Raw genomic sequence first — 19,823 nt, 5'->3', positions numbered from 1 at the left:
TCCCCTGGTGCAACTTGAGGCCATTCCCTCCCATCCTACCACTAGTTACTTGAGAGAAGATGCTGATCCCCACTTTGCCACCACCTGCTTTCAGGCAGTTGTAGAGAGCAATGAGGTCTCCCCTGAGCCTCCTCCAGACTGAACAATCCCAGTTCCCTCAGTCGCTCCCCTAAGACTTGTGTTCCAGATCCCTCACAGCTTCGTTGCCCTTCTTTGGACAGCATTCTCCTCAGAGTATCCACTGGTGGCCTGGTAAATGCCACTTCACAGAAAGACTTTCTTCCTCCCTCCTTGTGAGGGAGGAAGAAAGTCTCTGATGACTTCTCCGCAGGAGTGATGTCCAGACGGTGACCAGGCACTCTGCGTACCAGAAGCACAGACTCACAGAGTTCCCTGGCGAACTCATTAAACTGAATTCTGCAGATGCAACCTGGGGGTCAAGCTGTTCTTCTGAGGTCCATGTACTATCAGTACTTTCTGCAAGCCAAGAGTAGCTTCGCAGACATCACCTTCCACACACCTCTCCCCCTCAGGTGCAGCACGGGTGACAGAAGCCAGAGCCCAACAGCACCTTTTGGTTTGACAATTAGCAGTATATAGGGTATAGCCAGGTGATAATTACACTCAAAGGACCAAAGGCAGGGAAAAAAGCCTCATTAATTTCCCCTCTTTAATGTATTAGGACAAGTATTTCCACTTAAGACAGTAAGATTTGACCTTAATTACTGCAAAAATACCTACAGTATCTTTAACAACAGTCTTTTCTCCTTTCACCTTCACACACAGAAAGAATAAGCCACCCAAATTTTCACAGACAGGAATTTACATCGATTAGCATTATAAGGGCTCTGAAAGTTCAAGGTAATTGTCACAAATCTTCCTCTGCACGTTTTTTTTTTCCTTTTGGCAGGAAGGAAGGTAGGGGGAGTGAAGCTGATTGAAGACAAGAAACAGTATTTTATCAATGATAAGTTTTGCAAAAGAGTTCCTCCCAGATTTTCATATCTCACCATTGCAATTATTTCTAACTTAATCCCATTAAAAAGGAGGAAGGAGCTCTGACTGCTCATATTTATGGAATTAAAGAGCAATATAAAAGTTCCTCAGTTAAAGCAATTCTTACACCAGACCAGAGGACGCTAGGATAGCACAACAGTTAAGAAAAGAGCAGCGAACAATACACTTTTTGCCAGTTAAATATTACAACTTCCCAAAACCTAGACATACTTAGCAAATATGGCAGGTGCATAAACTTAAGTTTAGCAAACACTGTGAGGTTTAAGATGTGGCTGTAATACAGAAGAATCGACCGAGCTAATGGGAAATAAGCAGAGAAAAGTACCCATGACAACCAGTGGATCACTGGAGAGTCCTGGAACACAAATGCACTCAACCACCTATCCAGAGAGAAGCCTCTCATAGGAGAAACGGGACCAGTTCTTGAAGGTCGTGGCTAGCTGTTCAGCATCATGGGGAACAGGCTCAGCTACCTTTCCTTTAGAGGAAAGAAAGCAGGAAGCAGCAGATTGCCCACATTCTTCAGGGTGCCGTGCACTCTGCATCATCACTAAGGTGAATTACTGACAGCCTCAGTTTCTAGGAAACTTCTCAGTGGAAGAGGAGAAAGCACTAGTCAGCCTCTAGCAGACATCAACAGCATTCCTAAAACTGCTGTTGTTGCTGCCCATGAAAAGGAGGCTAACACACCTTTTGAAACCAATGTGTTGCATTGTACTGTGATCAAACTATATTAACTCACAGAAAAAAAAAATATTTGCTCATCCAAATGTTAGTAGTGCCTTTCTAAAATTAGGTAAGATTATTACTCATCCCAAGTATTTTAGCTTTTTATTAATGGGAAAAGCAATCAAACACTTCAGAAACACCTTATTTTCAAGCAGTCTAGAAGACATGGCATTTTATGCGTGATGTCGCGGACTTCAGCCACTTTACAGAGAAGAGGAAGAGTTCTTTTTTCAGCTCAGTAATGGTTGAGCTTTGTCATGGGAACCACACCAATGCATGCAGGAATTATAATTAACAAACTGACAGCCATGTATATCTCAAAATGTGTATTTTGTGAATTTTAACTATTGAGATGGATTTACATTTATGAAGTGTCCAACCCCATTCTTTTTTGTACTCTCCCACTACGTTATTGTCTATCTTTAGAGACCTTCGTTTTATCACCCGATTTTGCTCGATGTTTTCTAGACTCGCCTCTAGTCTCAGTTATAAATCTCACCGTAGACTTTTTATTGCTGTGAATTCAGTATTTATTTATTTCAGAGTAAATAAGCTCATCTTCCTCTGAAAAGCTAAAAATGTGAATTTTCTCTGCCTGCCACAGACAGTTTAAGTCCAGAGGAAAGTAAGGAGAGGGAAGAAACGTACGCTGGATGTTACAGTCACATAACTGGCACCAGCTCCACGCTGATCAGTGCACTTTTTACATTTGTACTTTTAGAGTGTAGCTTTAGCAACAGATACTGAAATTCAAAGTAACCACACACACACCTCTCCCTGCTCCTCCAAAACAAACAAACAAACCAACCCCACAAAACTATGGTCCCCAAACCAAAAACTCCAACAGTAGAAACAATGAGCAGGATAAGCTCTACCCAAATACACACATTTCAGCATAGTTATTTCACCCTGCAAACCAACCTAGATGAGCTTGCGTGAGGTAAGTCCCACAGCACCGCAATACCCCAAACATTAGGATAAATCAAAGCACTGTTACGTTTCCGCTTACCTGTCTTATAAAGAAGTCTCCATGGATTAGTGAGACAATGCCAAAGTTTGTATACTTAAAAATATGATCCATCAGCCACATCATCTGACGGACAACCTGAAAAGTTCAGAAAAAAAGAAAAAGGCTGAGTAAATATGCACAGAGAAGCATGGACGTACCAGTCATGGAGCAACAACAGAACTAGGAAACATATGGAAGACAATCCTTTATGTGCTTATGCAGCAAAGAATGAAGCAACACGAGTGCTACACTTTTCCTCTTAAGTACAGACTGCCAAAAGATACAGTAAGATACACTTCTTAGTTCTATGAGCCCTATGCTCTAGTCATTTCTACTCAGTGTTTTTAAGGGAAGTATAACGCTTCTTACAGATGTACCATCACAATCAGAAGTCATCTGCAAACTAAAACCATTTCTGATGTTTGCTAAAGTCCACAAAACAACACCAATTTGTGTTTGAAATCCCTAAGTGATTATGTCTCCAAAAAAACCAGCCAGGTTTCCTTATGTTTTTTGTACTTGACAGTTTGGAGATGAGATCATTTTGTTCTCTGCTTTTGATTTGCACATGCTCCATGTGTGCTCCCTATAATCTCTGAACAGTGGCATCAGTAAGACCTAAGCACAGCCCATATACCATTGCTAGTTTCTCTCACAGCAGAGCAACCAGAAACATGCAGCTGAGAATTTCATTAAGTCATGAAATACTCCTTGCCCTGGCCCAGCAGCATGGTGAGAAAGCAAAAGCAGATGGGGAACCATTAGAATCACCTAGACCATCACTTCTATAGGACATTGAAAGGTATTTTAAATCTCAGAAGACTAAACATCAATAAGAGAATTACTCCAGAAGTAAATAACAGAAGAGGAAAACTTCTGCCTCCAAGTTCCCTCCCCTATGTAGCTCCTACATGTTTATTTTAAGAGGGGTAGGAGTTGGCTCTCCAACACTGGAAAATCCAGTGCCTCTGACATGCTTCCCATGTATGAGGCTGGCTGCCTTCACTCTTCCCTAGCTTAGAAGGCCACGCTAAGACTGATCCAAGTTTAGTGAAATTTAGATCACATTACAAAATACTTTTCCTTTTACCACGACCAAAAAAAGAGTATGGAGAACTATGGTATTTCTCTGATAGTCAGAAGATCTTTTTTTTCCCATCCTAAATGTGTAACTTATACTTGGCATCTTTCATTTGTCCAAGCTATACAGTTTGGAGGCAAAGACAGAAAAAAATGCATTGTTCACATATTAGTTGATTATATCCACCACTGAGGTGTAGCCCACGCTTCCCTTCAAACCCTAGAGGCTTATACAGTGACAGAAATACCAGGACCCATATATTCAACAGTACTTCACATAAAATCTCTTGGTACAGCCAAGGATGGTGAAAACAGGTAAAAGCCACCTCTCTGCAGGTCTAAGTGGAATTGGTAGGGAAAAAATATATATATTTCTTGCAGGAATTCTGTTTTGCACTAAAAAAGAAATCAACCACAAAGGGAACAAACAAAACACCCACCTTGATAATTTGCTGTATCTATCTACAACTGCGGCATCGGACTTTCGTCCAAATAAACCTAATAATCTCTTGGAGTGCTCTGATTACCTGTTCTCCCTTTTGGCCACAGAAGCTGTAAATGAATCCTGATTTATATATTTAAAGTAACTACTAACATACCCTGTTTCTTTTCCCTATCCTTAAACAACTGCAGCCAGATGCTTGGTAAAGTGAAGTTTTCACACGCTTCATAGAACATAACTACGAAAGAACGTCTAAGATGCTTTATTGCCTTAGACATAGAGCTGATCTCTCAGCTAAATCTGAATGTTACAGAACGCATTAAGAACCACTCCGCTTTGGAGGGTTTGTAATATCAGCAAACTTTTTGTTTGAAGATTTTGGATAATGCAAGAGTGCCAGTTTCTGGACCCTCCAGCATTACCAGAAGTGGAAAAGGAAACCATGTCTGAGAGAAAAGGACAGTTCTCAAAGACATGAAAGGTCACAGTATCATCAGTTCACATCCAAGCACCCAGAGAATACATGTCATAGGGAAACGCAGCCTTTGTGATCGTCATGTTAAAAATTGCACTCAGATTCCACTAATGATGCTTTAGTGGAATTCAGTACCCATATGATTCTCTGTTCATCTCTTACTTTGGCTTTTTGACAAATATTGTTCTACTCTATTAAGCAGAAACTAAACCAACATAATCTGCTTTGCTGGAAGAGATGAGCAAGCTCAATAATCTGCTTCCCTGAAAAGCAACGGTTTGGGTCTTTTGAGGAGTCAGCCTCAGAAGTAGTGGGGCACCTCCAGGAGGAACAGTTGCCCAGCAGTGCTGAGGCTCCTCTCCTCCCGTACCACTTTTTATGGCCACGTACCAGCTGGGCGTTTAGCTCACAAGTTCAGATGACTGTATTTTTATCTCAAAAGTTTATCATTGATCTTCAGGGTCTGAAGTCCGCCTCACTGTGTTCCAGGCGACACGGAGCTTCTAACTGGTATCCCTGGACACGCAGTTTGCTGCCAGGTGGGCTACAAAGAGGCAAACTCCAGAGCGCAATGATTACAAGTCTGCCAACAAACCAATGCAGTGGTAAGGAGTACGAAGAGGAAATAAATATTTTATGTGTATGAATTCGTGCGCAACACACACACACCCCCCATTAAAAAGGGGGAGATCAAAGGGTACAACACAATCATCTTGTTTGCAATCAAAAGGCAAACATTGGATATTCGTTCTGTTCCGCTACCAAAGACAGAACAGAAAAAGCTGCAGGATAATGGTGGTGGTTTTTATCCTCAGGAACAAAACAGTGTTTATCAGAGGAGCCTCTTATCACATGCGTTTCAAGTAGGCTAAGCAAAGACATTCAAAAATGTTTTGAACACAAACTCATAGGTGTTCATGGACAGAAATAATTTTTGGATGCCGTTTCAGGTCTTTTTTTGCTCCACCCTTCCTATTTAAGCAAAATACAGGATGTAGATAATAGTTTTTAATGTTTTAATAGGAAATCTAGGTACCTCCCATTCACAGGCCCATTTTGATTTCACTCTGCATAGATTTCATAACAAAGCAACCTGAACAGACAAGACTTTCATCTTCAAAGCACCTGTCTGTAACAACAATGAAACTTAGCCATGCATGTCTTCAAACTTGTACTAAAACAGCTACAAGCTGTAATTTTTTCTTCCTCTCTCCACTGCACTCATTCTACTCTTAATAAAAACAAAACAACCCAGCCAAATTTATCAGCCCTCATCCAGGCAGAAAGCAGCAACAGGAGCGTTTTAACCTACTTCTTTACCATTAAAGGCTGTGAGACCTCAACTAACTTACTAGGATTTTAACAGTTTCACAAACCAGAACAATTTCTTCAACTATACAAAAAGTGTGCTTAGGTCACATCTGAATCAGCAGAACCCTGCTACTGTGTGGCTTATCTTATGGCATTCGTCAAAAATTCCCAGGCCAGCCCTTCCACTAAGCGTAACTTTTAGCTAAGTTCCACTGCCCTAACAATATGTTTTCCTTACTTCCCGAAATTAATCTCGAAGAGAAGAAATGTCCTAACAAATGTATTTTAACTTACTGTTTAATAAGATTGTTTGCTTAAAACAGATAGGATACACTATCATTTATATATAAGAAATTATAGAATGCTAGGAAAAAAAAATACACCACAGCTCCTGACCTGGCCTGTAGGAAACCGACTGTCAAGCTGCAAGAAAATTTTGGCATTCTACTTTGCTACACAGAAAAACAGAACTTTATCTTAAATCAAACGCTTCTGCTATCTTAAATTAACAACAACAAAGGCTGCAGCGGGGGGATAAGTGCTTGTTGATTATCTCTGGATTCAAGTCCACACTGCCTTGCAAAGGATAGCAAGATTTCAGAGCACCAGGAGAAGATGTTCTGCCACTGCCGTAGCAGCAAGGGGCCACCTTTGGTACATTACTTCATTTCTCCATGCACCCTTCTGTGTGAATCAGAAAGGAGCCTCCCACCTACACAAAGTACCTTCAGCTAAAAAGTGGCACTCGTGGGGTAAGTGTTTTAGAATTCATACAGCTCAACTGTCCTAAACAAAACGAAGCAATTGCTATCTTGTTACCTGCAGCTGAATATCAAGGTTACAAAGGACTTCATGTTTAATTTAAACTGTTAAAAAACAAACCCAAACAAAAACCCGTCTTGTTTAAATAGTAGCTTATTGTGTAATGATTTCTTTTCTTCCTCCAGTGGTTTCACATTCTCTCCAAGTTAAGACAATTCTTCTGTTCAGAAAGATGAAGCACGCCGTTTAAAATACCTGATTCAGCAAGTTCCATCAAGGATAAATTATTCCGATCTTCCTCATTATTTTTAGACAGTCGTACTACTCACGCAATATTTTAAGCATGTGCTAAAGCTTGTGCTTTTTTTTTATTAGCTAAAAAAATATTAAAGCCCCCCAAGGCTCTGGACATGATTATTCCAAGAGCAGCAACTGAAACCCCGTCAGGGAAACATGCAGATTTCTAAGGCTGCTTCGCTTTTCTGAAAACCCACAAACCTAACATTCTCCACACTGAAGATTGTTTGTCACCTCAACACCTTACTCCATTTTTAGCATCTTCTACACTTACCAAAACTCATTCTGTCTGACATGAAGCTTTTTAACTATGGACTGAAATAGGATCAATATCTCTTAGATTTATAAGGATATATGGATATATAAACTAGGATACATACATGAGAGAAGGGGACAGACTCTTTAGCAGGGTCTGTTGCGACAGGACAAGGGGAAATGGTTTCAAACTAAAAGAGGGGAAGATTTAGATTGGATATAAGGAAGAAGTTTTTTTGCAGTCAGGGTGGTGAGGCACTGGCACAGGTTGCCCAGAGAGGAGGTGGATGCCTCATCCCTGGAGACACCCAAGGTCAGGCTGGGGGGGTCTCCGAGCATCTGATGCAGCTGTAGGTGTCCCTGTTCAGCGCAGCAGAGTTGGACTGGATGGCCTTTAAGGGTCCCTTCCAACTCAAACGATTCTACAATTCTGTGAGTCAGTAAACTTCTATGATATTTAAACTATGAGACATCAATAGTCAAGACTATACGACATATGTACCCATAGGACTATATCCTTACAGCTGTACCTTTACCAAGATTGTCCTATGAACAACTTAGATGAAGAGAATTAAGAAGTGTTTATTCTACTCAGCTGGGTACATACAATATAGAATACCATGCATACCTAACTTCCTCCATTCCCAAAGGAAATAAAGCAATTAAAAGTACTGTTAGAACACTGTCTTCTCCAAGCTACAGCATGAAGGAAGAAGTTAGTCTCTTTCATCAGCCTTGAGCGGCATTTTCATACATTCCAATTCAAAGACTTGAGGGCTTTTGTTTATTACATCAGTTCTGCTGGCACAAGTAACATCTAGGAAAAACTCTACAAAAACTGGCAGATTTGCAGTGTACACATAACGTGTATGAACGTTCACTAAGAAAAACAGCATCAGTTACAGGTTGCGCAGATGCAATAAAGAGCAGCTGTTGTTTTCCTCATTTCCCCACAGTATGATGGCAGGGAAGAAGTTTACTAAGACAGACACAGCTGATGCAGCATTTCAGCTTGCCAGGCATGTACCCACACCTCCGCAGCCTAAACACACCTACCTCTTTCTTCTAATTACCCCATAAATTTAATTTCCAATTTAGATCCTATCCTCTATCTTCCAGCACTAGACTCTTAGACATGATCTTTCTGAACACCCATGTATGAAGTGGTTGACATCGGTTGCACTTCTCAGCAAGAAATGCTTAAGAGTGTGTAAAATAAGAGCTCAAGCAATTTTGACCATATATAGCTAGCCAGTCTGGATATGCTCTCCTAGGGAAATTACTTCCAGTTTCTGATTTTCTACCAAAAACCCATAGCTGCTTCTGACTTCACGAGAAAAATTCTACATCAGGATAAAGTCACAACCTAAAAGCTACGCTCATGTTGGTTTGAATAAAGTTGGTATGAACTGCACAAAGGCATACGCTGAGAGGAAGAAGTCAAGGACACAATTACCTTCAAGGAGATCTGCTTCCCTCCACGCTAAGCTAGACCTGAACACTGAGTAAGCTTGTAACTGACTTCTGAAGGCAACTTGGCAGTCTAAAACCTTTTCCAATCTACTGTCACATTAATCCAAACCTAACCAAAAATTTGCTGTATTCAGAGCCTTGTGATTATTTGATGGATTAACACGCAAATGAAAGTCATCGGCACTGCACACAGATGCGGGCACGCCCATGGTTACAAATTACAAACAGAAACTATCCCACTCCCCAGTTGTAGCCTACCGTGCCTTTATCCTGAAGGCACATCATCAGAGTGCAGACATCACCCGTTGCTTGATGGTTCACCAGCACCACGGCTTCATCTTCTGATACCGCTTTAACATCATCACCCCATTCCGCTACTATTAAAAAAGAAAAACAAAAGGTAAACTTCACTATGACCACATTGCTAATTCACTATTGAAAACAAAAAAAATAATAAAAAAATCAAAGACCTCCACATCCAGTTATAATGAAGAAACCTACATGCTACGTGTGAATTTAAATTGGCACATAGCATAACATACGCTGTATTAGCAAGACCATTTTTTCAAGCAGAGGGACCCAGCTTAGTTGTAAACTGCATGCATAGAATAAGAACAAAACAAAAATACTGTATCACTACATGTGCAGAGAGATTGATCTTTTTGTGTCATTACACTGCTCTATATTTAGGGTCTCGAAATTACATAAGCTTTTGACCCAGCTTTAAAATTCAACTGACTCATTAGATTTTTTTTTTTAATCAGGTTAAATAAAAACCTTTTTTTTTTTTTTTAAACATTTATTGCTAAAACTCATCAAGTTCGTTTCATTTCTATATTTACTATTAACAAACTATGCTGGTAAAAGTGAAACAGCAAAAAATCGTTAGTTGAAACATTCCATTTAAAATACTTCATTAGTCAAACTTAGTCATTCAAATCTAAACAAGTTAGCTACAGGCAAGAAAATAGGTTCAGAAAACAAGCTGCTCAAATAACAGAAACTATTAGTCACAACTTTGTAGACCAGAGACCAGATACTCCAGTGGCAAGAATGACATCAGGAAGAAGCCACAGCTGTTGATCATCCAGCATCTCTACTCACTAGCAAAAATATGCTGAGGTAAGGAGGAGTTAGAACTGCATCATCATAGAGTAACTAAATAAATAAAGTGAAGAAGGCCTCCTGCAGAAGGGCACAGGATGGAAAACTGAAAAACATCTGCCATAAATCAAAGCCCGGCCTATGCCTGTTTCTGTTACCAGGGCAGAGAGGCAAATGAGCAGAGCCTGGCCCCTTTCAACAGAAGCAAAGGGTACTGCAACACAAGGGACAGGATGGGGGAGGCTGAGCAGTTCTACAAAGTTCAACAGGAAGAGGAAGATGCCTTGCCCATGCATGTAGGACACCATTATTCTTCTGGACTTTCAGGATCTCTGGTGGTTCTTACTGGCTATTATTTCCATTTCTGACATCAAAGGAAATATATCACCTTCACCACTGGACTTTTAGTACCTTTAAGGAAGGTTTTATTAACATTCTCCAGGCAGCAGACAGCTCTCCTTGCAGGACAATTATGGGGTTATACTTCCACTGCTGTTTCCTAAGCTGTAGCTTAACTGTGGCAAAACCCACAGGCTATGCACTGAAGGTGCAAAGCAATAAACCACACATGGCTTCCCTGTCCTTGAAGAAATTCCATTAGCGTGGCACATTTGAAACTTGCTGTTTCTATTAACTTCCAGCAGCTCCAAAATTAGTACTGAACTGAGACAAACACAAGGTTAAATACATAAAGACATTCTATTTGGTCACAAGTAGGTAGCACAAACTACACACAAAGATGGGAGAGCCTGCCCATCCCATAACGTTAACCTCCCTTCCTTCCCTTGACAAAAACTAAACATGGATCCTTCCTCATTTCTCTTAACATGAACTTTGGGGATCCCCTTTACTCTTGTGGAATAACTACTGGAAATGACTTGTCGGGATGTCTCCCTCTAGAGAGATGTTACAGCATTGAGGAAACTTGCAGGGCAGAATACAGTGAATGTGCAAAGAATCCATTCAAGAACGGCTCCCCAGGCAACATACCCTGCAGCCCTGGGGTTGGCTGCACCAGGGCAGCTCGGGGCTCTGGTTCCAAGAGAAACAGCGCAGAGAGTGGAGCGAAGTAGCAAAGTCCGTGGCCAGGCTCTGATAACACCACTGGGATGAGAACTTGGTGGTACTATGGAACTGGTAAACAGCATAGTTGTTATCCTGAGACAACAGTTTTCCTTTTTTTTGTTGTTTTTGAAAATATAGTCCTGGGTGAACTCTGCTCACTGTAAGTTTATTACAATATCAAAACACACCTCCATCCCAAAGGCTACCTGCCTCCAAGGTGCGACCACCCCCTCTGAATTTTTTAGCCTACACCTTCAAAAGCAATACCAGAAGATTTAACACCAATCCCAACCAAAAGTATATATGACTAGAGTCACTGCAGCTCCACCCGAAAGAAAGTACTATAAAAATGGCTTCAGAGAGGAGGAATTTTAGAGAAGATCCCATCGCAGACAAGTTGGAATGACATCGCTGACAACTGGGACCAGCCGACAGGCTGAGCCTCTCCCTGCCCCATAGGGACACCCATTGGGTGAGATTCACACGCTCAGCTGCACCGAGTGCTTCCCCAGGAAACTTGGAAATCTCTACAGAGTTGTTCCATGATTCAACGCGTTTGCGGTTGGCTGGATATCCACATTCCTTGTACCTGCATGTGCCCTGCAGACAGTGTATTTATCACCAGCAATCAAGACGAATCTGCAGTCTGTTGCTCCAATAAACAGCACTAGTCATTACTCTAGCCGTGAAAGTCCTCATCGAACACAGCCAAACTCCGTAAGTGGAAGCTGTATTAGTTCACTCTAACACGACTAGGCGTTATTTGTGCCTCTGTGCTTGTGACTGTTCAATACATTGAACGTGATCAGCCCTACAGTGCCAAAATGGGCACCATTTGCAATCCAAGCCAAGCTGCCCCCAGCCCCCCAACATCTGAGGACAAGCTGGAACACAAGGGGGTCTTTACTATTAATCACTTCTAATGCAGAGTAGTTCAAGAAGAAACTGCTTTTCGTCTTGGAAAGATTAAAGCCATGAGAAGTAACAACTAAAAACAACTGAAGAGGAAAACTTATGAGGCTTCTTTTGCCAAATGAGGGAAGAAAAAAGAAAAGTAGCATATTAGGCAAAGTATGTGACTTGACTTGGAAATTTTCAGATAGTTCCCAGACAACAGAAAATAGAAAAAAATAAGCTGCTGCTGCTACACTGAAGATTTCACCTACTCTTGTTCAATACAATACAAGGCAAACTCTAAGCCTGCTCACAGCACACCACCAAGTTTCAGCTGTAGTAGTGGCAAGGGGGGTCCTCTGCCAGGTAAAGATGTTTGATTTAATCCTTCAGTTGATTTATCCAATTCATTTTATCTACCAACTGGTGAGACTAATAGCTCTGCACGCAGCAGACAGGAAGTAACTTCACTGAATCACGGTGATTCAGCCCTACCTCCTCAGTTCCTTTCCCTTCTGTCATTTCTCCTCAGGCGATCAGACTTGTCTCTTGTGCTTAACATCACTTTATTGCCAAGTGATTGAACTGATCAACAGGGAGAAAAGAATCGGTTAGTACAAGTCCTTCACATAGCACTGCTGGCTGGGAAACACAACAGTAAACCACAGAAGCGTGCACACAAACCACTGCTGCTACCACAATTTTTTAAAGAAGAAAAAACTCCAAATATCGTGCTTAAGCTCACAGCGCCCTTTAAAATCAATGGAGTAAGAAATGCCCGTCTCAGATTTTCCCCCTGCGCTGTAATTTTCAAAACAAGCACCTTTTTCTTTAAGAAATACTGGTGCCATGACATTCCATTCCAACCGAAAACACTGAAATCAAAACCTCAGAGGCATGGCAGCAGAACCAGGAACAGTGTTTTGCTCCACTGTACCAAGACAAAAACCGTTCAAAGACAAATATTTGTTGCTCAGGGTGCTTGCAAACCAGCACGCAGCTCTCCACGACTTCCTTCTATTCCCAAAACACACACTAGAATGGTACAAGCTGTGTGTCTACAGCCTTGCAACAGTTAAATTTCTGCAAATGTGATTTCACATAAAATAATAGAAAGGCAGGCGGGAAAAGGAAGTTACTTTAACCTGGTTATTGGAAATCATAGTAAATTCAGTACCAAGCAAATCTGGTAATCCCAATTAGAAATGAAATCTTTTACCCACAAGAGTGACATAAAAATAGGTTTGCTGCAGGAGAGACTTCACCTGGGACTTAGTGCTGCAAGCAAAAGGATTCTCCAGGAAAGGACGAAGACACAGCATGCAACGGCAAGTAAATGGAAGACAGAAAGATTGATCCTTCCAAGTCTGAAATACTCACAAGTCTCTAAAGCCAAGAATACGTTTCTCAAAATGAACTGCAAAGCGAGCTTTTTATGAGCTAATCCTTGCAAAGCTTCAAGTATAAAAGCAATTAAAGTTTTTTTTTTTTTCACATTGTAGCTAAACCACTGCACATCCAGATGTAGCTACGGAGAGCACTCAGAACACTCAGCTGTATAACTGCATGCAGGTAAGTGATACTATGAATAAATATTTAAGCATTTAATTGCAGTATGTCATTAGGCTAGGCAAATCACTGCTCAGCTAACTAACAATTCAGTAGATTTATGTTGTGCTTTTATACCTGGCCAGAATGGCAGCTCGGTATTCTGCTCATTGTCTAGAGGAGAAGCAGTCCTTTGACTAGCAGCATATGAACAATGTCTTTTGTATACTGCACTTTAAAACTTCTACTCTTGCCTCTTTTTTGTAGTTAGTAGTTTCACCACAGCGTGTGCCCTAAGAACCAGTATTAAGTTATAAAGGTGCCAGTTCTCCTTAACACTTGGGCTTATTATTTTGAAATCACATTGAGTTTCAGCTTCTTTCCCCACTGAAGTGGAAAACAGGAAAGTCTCCTGCCAGAGCTTTCAGCAGCCAGTAGGAAATGAGAAGGAACCAGACTTGGTTTATTTTTCTTCTGATCATTTGTAATCTTAGGCATCCATGAAGCAAGACTTCAAGAAAAACAATTCCAAGACGACGCAGGTTGGCAACGGTTAGAACTGAACAGTACCAGCTTTTGTCAACCACCTGCAAACCTTTAATAAGAAATACATAGGGTTATTAAGGGATCGTCTCCTTTGCTGCCTCAAAAGTCACCCTGCTTTCTAGAAGGGATTTTATCATTAGGTATTCGATAGTAATCATAGCTCATGACAACCAGGATTCTACATTTTTAATATTTCCCCTCACGCTCCAGCTTTTGGCTTTGGGAATTTACGCCCTTATTTGACCATTCCCAAGCAGCGAGTTAAAGCACGTTGCAGCTGGAGCTGTTGAACTCATTTCTGTCTCCCTTATGGATGGGAGTCTCTGATAGCTGGCACTAAGCAACTTCACCTCTGGCATCACTTGTGGTATATTACTTAACACGTCCAGGTCTCACACTGAAAAAAAAAGTGGATAAAGAATTATCAACAGTGACCACCCCCGCCTCCTTCCCTAGAAGGGTAAAGGCATTTGTCTCTGCAAATTGATATACTTGCCTATGGGGAAAAACAAAAACAAGAAAACAATGGGCTAAGCAAATTAGAATGCAATTATGTTTTTGATTTTTAAATAGAGTCAGAAGGCCTTTAAAAACCTCTTAAAAAATTAGACATGTTCTATCAGAAAGAGGAAGAACAGCTTATCCAACTCACCTAAAACATCTTTCACACCTAACTCAAATCATGGTGCCACCAAGCAATTTTTATTTCCCTTTGAGAAAAACCCTTATCAAAGAGAGGTAAGTAAGGAGAACAAGCTGGGAGGGAGAAACTCACAAATGAAAGGAGCCTGTTCCCACAGTACATGTAAATCTACTGAGTTCAAGACGTCCCAACTGCCATTTTAATTTTTCTGTGGCAAACCATTTCATGCTCCTCCGCACTTGATTTTAGAGAGCAACATGTATTTCCCTTTGCTTTCACTTCCATTCCTTTTGGCTTCCACCTTTTACTGCTGCAGTTTACTGACACCCGCTTTGTGGAGAAGCTGACTTTGGTGGTCACCATATTGATGCTGTAAGTCAATCCCTCCTCTTATTGCAATTAACAATCAGAGGTGGTAAAAACAAGCGATAATTAGAGTAGAGATGCCCTGTCACTCTCGTAATTCTCATCAACCCAAGAACCACGTTCTTCCTAAAGCACAGAAGTTCCATTTGGGAACAGACCTTAGTGATGAGTGCTATTGAAGACTGACTTCATTTTCCTGGAATGCGTGTTTTCAAGACCTCAGGGGTACAATTTTCTTGAGTTCTATAATTCACTGGCACAAGAGATAATGTTTGCGGCTGAAGAGAGGGCTCCTTTTACCCACGTGTGACTGAGAATCAATAGCAGTGAAACCTAAGCTTGCCTTCCACGAAAAGAACATCTTCCACTGACTTCAGTGCAGGCAATATCACTTCAAGAGCTTCTTCTGTTCAGAATTACGCCACGCAACCAGTTGATATGATACAAAAACTTTTGAAGTTAAATTCCATCAGGACAGAAAAGCAATGCTGACTACAAACACCTAAGGCACAATTCCAATATAACTTATGCCTCACACAGATGCATCTTTCATGGAACATACCCCTGATATTTTCTGAAGGACTCCAGCAGCTACTTTATGCCATTTCCACAACTCTGCTTAATTTCCAGAGACGCCCAACTCCTACTACTTGCCCTTCTGACCATGCAAACTCAAACCCCGTTCGCATACAGTGGTTACTGTTTCCAAGCAGTGCTATAAAACAGGCAGCGCTCGCATCCTCACCATCCACATTTCCCTGCACACTGTGAACTCCGCCGTTACGCCTGTTTTCGTGACTATGCTGGTAATAAACTGCAGCAGACAAGAAGCAATTCCACTGTCTGCTTTGCTGCTTCTATTATTAGAATAGCAACTCCAAAACTGAAGAATGGGATGGAGTGCTGAAATCCTTTTGAAGTACCTCGAGCTCATGAGTCAGACCATTTGCAAACAGAGCAAGCTGTACAGCACGTTCGTCCCCAGTGACAGATAAAATACATTAAGCATTAACTACCCAGAGGAACATCAATGCGTTTGTGAACTAATACAATATCCTGAAGCTCTAATACCTAACATATTGCAGATGTTGTAATGGACAGAAAAAATGCTGTTCGTTTGAAGCCTAGAAGGAGACACAAAACAACAGGGCACTGTTTAAATTTCGTCTTCCTTTGAAGAATAATTTTTCAATTTTTAACACAAGAAATGAAACACCAGAACAAGTAAAGGTTATTAGGACACACCGAAAATCAAACAGGCTTAAATATTAAAACAAATTGCAAGGAATTTCCAATCACACTAAACATGATCTAGGTAGAAATACACTGTCACTGAGGTCTTGGAAGAATCGGAACCAACGGTAAGCGTACTTCAGATGGACTGCTATCAATTCCCTTTGCATTTAAAGCTGACAGTTCCGTTTTGGTCACTCACAGTTACATTGCGGAAAGAAATTTCGTCAATCCACGTTTAAAAACGTGGATTTCCAACATTATTGAAGACATACAGTTTATAGGACTGCCTTTCAGATTACTGTAAAGCAAAAGGAGATACACAGATTAACTGCGGATGACTTTTGATGGCTAGAAGCTCCTAAACACTTGAGGGATGGTCAAAAAGCCACAACATTGTGATGACAGAAGCAAAAAAAAACGTACTTAAGTAGCACAAGCATTAAAGAGACTCTGAATAGGGGGAATCTCAGTTAAGTTCTTAAACAGATGAAAGAGACAATTTGCAGCTTAGCAAGACTGCACAGTGTCATATGGCAAGAAAGAAATCTGCTCAAAGTCACAGGGCCACAAGACTGTTCATATGAAAAAAAGTTCTTCTGAAAAAATTTGGTGCACTCATGTTCTCCCGCTCCCTAGGAAGATAGTAATGATTTGAAAATCTCAAAGCAGAACCACCAAAACACACAAGATTTTCTACCAGTTTGCACTTTGCATCATCCAACTCCAGAGTGCAGACAACAGCAGAAACACCACTGTCAGTTCCTTAAATTCAGGATATCTTTATGAAAATTTCCACACGTATGTGAGCTGGGGAACTGGTTCCCTCCTGGATTCTAGTTAGAAAAGGTGAGATGTAGGTTCCCCTCTGTCTGAAAAGAATGAGAAATAAAAAAAAAAAAAGGAGGAAAAGGAAAGTTTCATTTACAACACAAAAAGGGGATGTGACAGTCTGAAATTCAGTATGCTGACACTTGAGTTTTAAGATGGAATGCTGCTGGACTCAACAATCATCCTCTCCACCAGCCTGAAGTCCAGCTTCACATCTTCATCTGCAACCTGAATGACGGGACAGAGTGCACCCCCTGCACGACTGCTGCACGTCTGCAGACAGCATGGAGTGGGGTGGAGGTACTGGCATGGCAGATGGCCACACTGCTGCTCACAGGGATCCAAGCCAGCTGAAGAAGTGAACTAGTAGGAAACTCACCACGGTCAACAAGGGGAAATGGCAAGTCCTGTACCTGGGGAAGATTTGCAGAAAAAGTCCTACGGTCCTGGACAGCATTCAGAAGAGCACTGCCAGTAGGTGGAGGAAGCAGCATCGTTCCTCTCCTCTCAGCACTAGGGAGGCTGAACCTGGAGCCCTGGGTAAGGAGTGAGTTCAGCAAAGGGCCACTAAGGTTGATGAAGGACTGGAGCATCTTTCATAGAAGAAGCAGAGGGAACTGGGACTGTTCAGCCTGGAGGGAGAAGGCTCAAGGAGAGTTGTTTTATCCATGTATAAATACCTGATGGGGGTGCAGGGAGCAGGGTAAAGAAGACTTAGCCAGCCTCCTTCCTATGGTATCCAGTAACTGGTTGAGAGGCAACAGGCACTAACCAGAATACACAAAATCCTGCTTCAACACAAGAAAAAAAGAACAACTTTTTCACTTTTTCACCCTCAGGTGGTCAAATACTGACACACTTTGCCCAGTGAGGTTGTAAAGTCTGTTACCAACAGCTACAACAGAACATACCACTTTATCCCATGGCATGAAAAGGAATATACTTTACAGTCAGAAGGCACGCTGGAAATAAAAGTGGGCAGGGTCTTCCTGTCTTATTGCTGCAGAACTGCAACAAAGATGTAAATGCACGTGGAGAATAATTCAGCCCTTAGTTACGGAGGATGCAGAATATGCTTAACCTGTGATTGTAAGATCCAGGCAAAAAAAGTGGGTCCAGCCATTGTGTTCACTGTTACAAAGTCTTGAGATATTTATCCAAAGTTATAGAACTTCAGATCTATAATAGCAAACATGGCAAAGTAAACTACTCTATTGAGACTGTTCTGTCTGCACGTCAAATACCAAGCACGTGGCAGTTACATCTCATTTAAGCAACTTCTGGTTACTCCAACACCCAAACATTCAAATTACTACTTAACATTCGGATACAGCTATCGGCCACCTTTAAATGCAAAACTTAAAGACTGGAGTAGTGACAAGTAAACAAGAAGGCATGCACACTTCCTTCTAAATTGTAAAACAGGAGGGCCACAATTATTTTCCATACCCTCTTTTTCCAAGATTTGTTATCTTTCCTATTAGCAAGGTGCTCTAATATTTGAGAAGCAAAACAAAGCCACTGCAAGATCATATAAGTGTATGTGCTGGTCATTAAAAAAAAAAAAAAAAAAGTAAGCAGAGGAGGCAAGACAGCTCTATCAGAGATATCAGAAGAAGCAACAACAGCTGGACCGGAACCAACCCTCATGGATCTGTGGTCTGCTAGGCTGGAAGAGCTGCCAGGCAAGTCCCTTCAGCCCAACACACAGAGCATACCCTGCACGAGCCACCCAAGCTGCCTTCCAAATGGATGAGCTGCTTTGAAACAAACTAAAAACAAACCAACAGAAAACCCTTGTTAGAAATGTTGTGGTCTTTAGACCATGGCAAGCATGGTGTTTTGTACTTCAGTGCTTCAGAATGTGTCAAAAACATGCAACTTCCCACACACCCCTGCAGAACCACTACTTGGGCAGGGACAGGGTGACAGCTGTTAGACTTGCTAGTGGGTTTTGAATTTGTTTAGGGAAAACAAATTTTAAGAAAATAAGGAATGTATTTTCTAAGAGAGCTCTCTGAAAGCAAACCTCGGTCACAACTCAACTACTGCATCTAACAATAACCTGAGCTGTCTTTCAGCAGAGCCATCTGCCCACACGGCAGAATCCACCCGGGGGCATTATCACAAACTACAATGCTATTGCTACAGTTTCCTTTTGAGTCACTGGCAACGGTATGCATTACTAATTCGATGCTGCTGCTTGTCTTTCCAGATGTGAAATTCCCTGTGAGGCCAGAAGAGAGTCATTCATAAGTCACTTCATTTCCATCCACTGTTAAGGCCGCTCAAAAAGCACAGCTACTGTATCACACACCCTAGAAAAGCTAATCCATAAAGGACTAAAGCACACCTTCCTAGTCGGGTTTCAGGGCAGACAGGGACCAGAGAGCACACCAAGGTTCACAGCTCCAACTAAGGGGATACTTCTCAGATTGTGTAACCAACACCAAGCATCAGTATATCCGAACCAACGGTGTGAAAAATGCCCTTAGGGTAATGGTCTATGCAAAGCAAATGACTTGTGAAACATCACTCCTGTTTCCTCCAGAGAGGAAAATACCCCTTTCAAAGCAGGGGGAGCGGCTGAAACCCGCTTTGCAGCCTCAGCTGTTAAATTTGAGGACCTTGATCAAAAGAGAAACAGGAGAAATGCAAGAAGCAAACCAGCTGGTCTAGTGCCAGCTGGCTAAAGCAACCAACCAGCCCTCCTACAGGACCACAGCACTCCCATCGCTCCCAC

At 41.5% G+C, this 19,823-nt stretch overlaps 1 protein-coding gene and 1 long non-coding RNA gene across 6 annotated transcripts in view; one reads left to right on the top strand and one right to left on the bottom strand.

Annotated features, from left to right (window-relative positions):
* Positions 1-19,823, bottom strand: part of LPGAT1 (lysophosphatidylglycerol acyltransferase 1) — a 58,042-nt gene that overhangs the window by 24,635 nt on the left and 13,584 nt on the right. For all 4 annotated transcript variants that reach the window (XM_021390068.1, XM_021390070.1, XM_021390071.1 and 1 more), the window contains 2 exons: positions 9,109-9,227; positions 2,756-2,851 (listed from right to left, as the gene is read on the bottom strand). In XM_021390068.1, the coding sequence (XP_021245743.1) occupies positions 2,756-2,851; positions 9,109-9,227 (215 nt within the window). The remainder of the gene's footprint in view (positions 1-2,755; positions 2,852-9,108; positions 9,228-19,823) is intronic.
* On the top strand, positions 3,262-19,819 carry LOC110395528. Of its 2 annotated transcripts, none has more exons than XR_002436435.1 (3): positions 3,262-5,357; positions 13,416-13,485; positions 13,956-19,819. It is a non-coding gene; the product is annotated as an uncharacterized LOC110395528 (long non-coding RNA). The 2 variants fall into 2 exon arrangements; XR_002436436.1 differs by lacking the exon at positions 3,262-5,357 and adding an exon at positions 5,918-6,815.

This window comes from Numida meleagris, chromosome 3 (genome assembly GCF_002078875.1).
Source record: "Numida meleagris isolate 19003 breed g44 Domestic line chromosome 3, NumMel1.0, whole genome shotgun sequence".
Lineage (NCBI taxonomy): Eukaryota > Metazoa > Chordata > Aves > Galliformes > Numididae > Numida > Numida meleagris.
The sequence above is the reverse complement of the archived record's forward strand: the minus strand, read 5'-3'. Positions and strand labels throughout refer to the sequence as shown.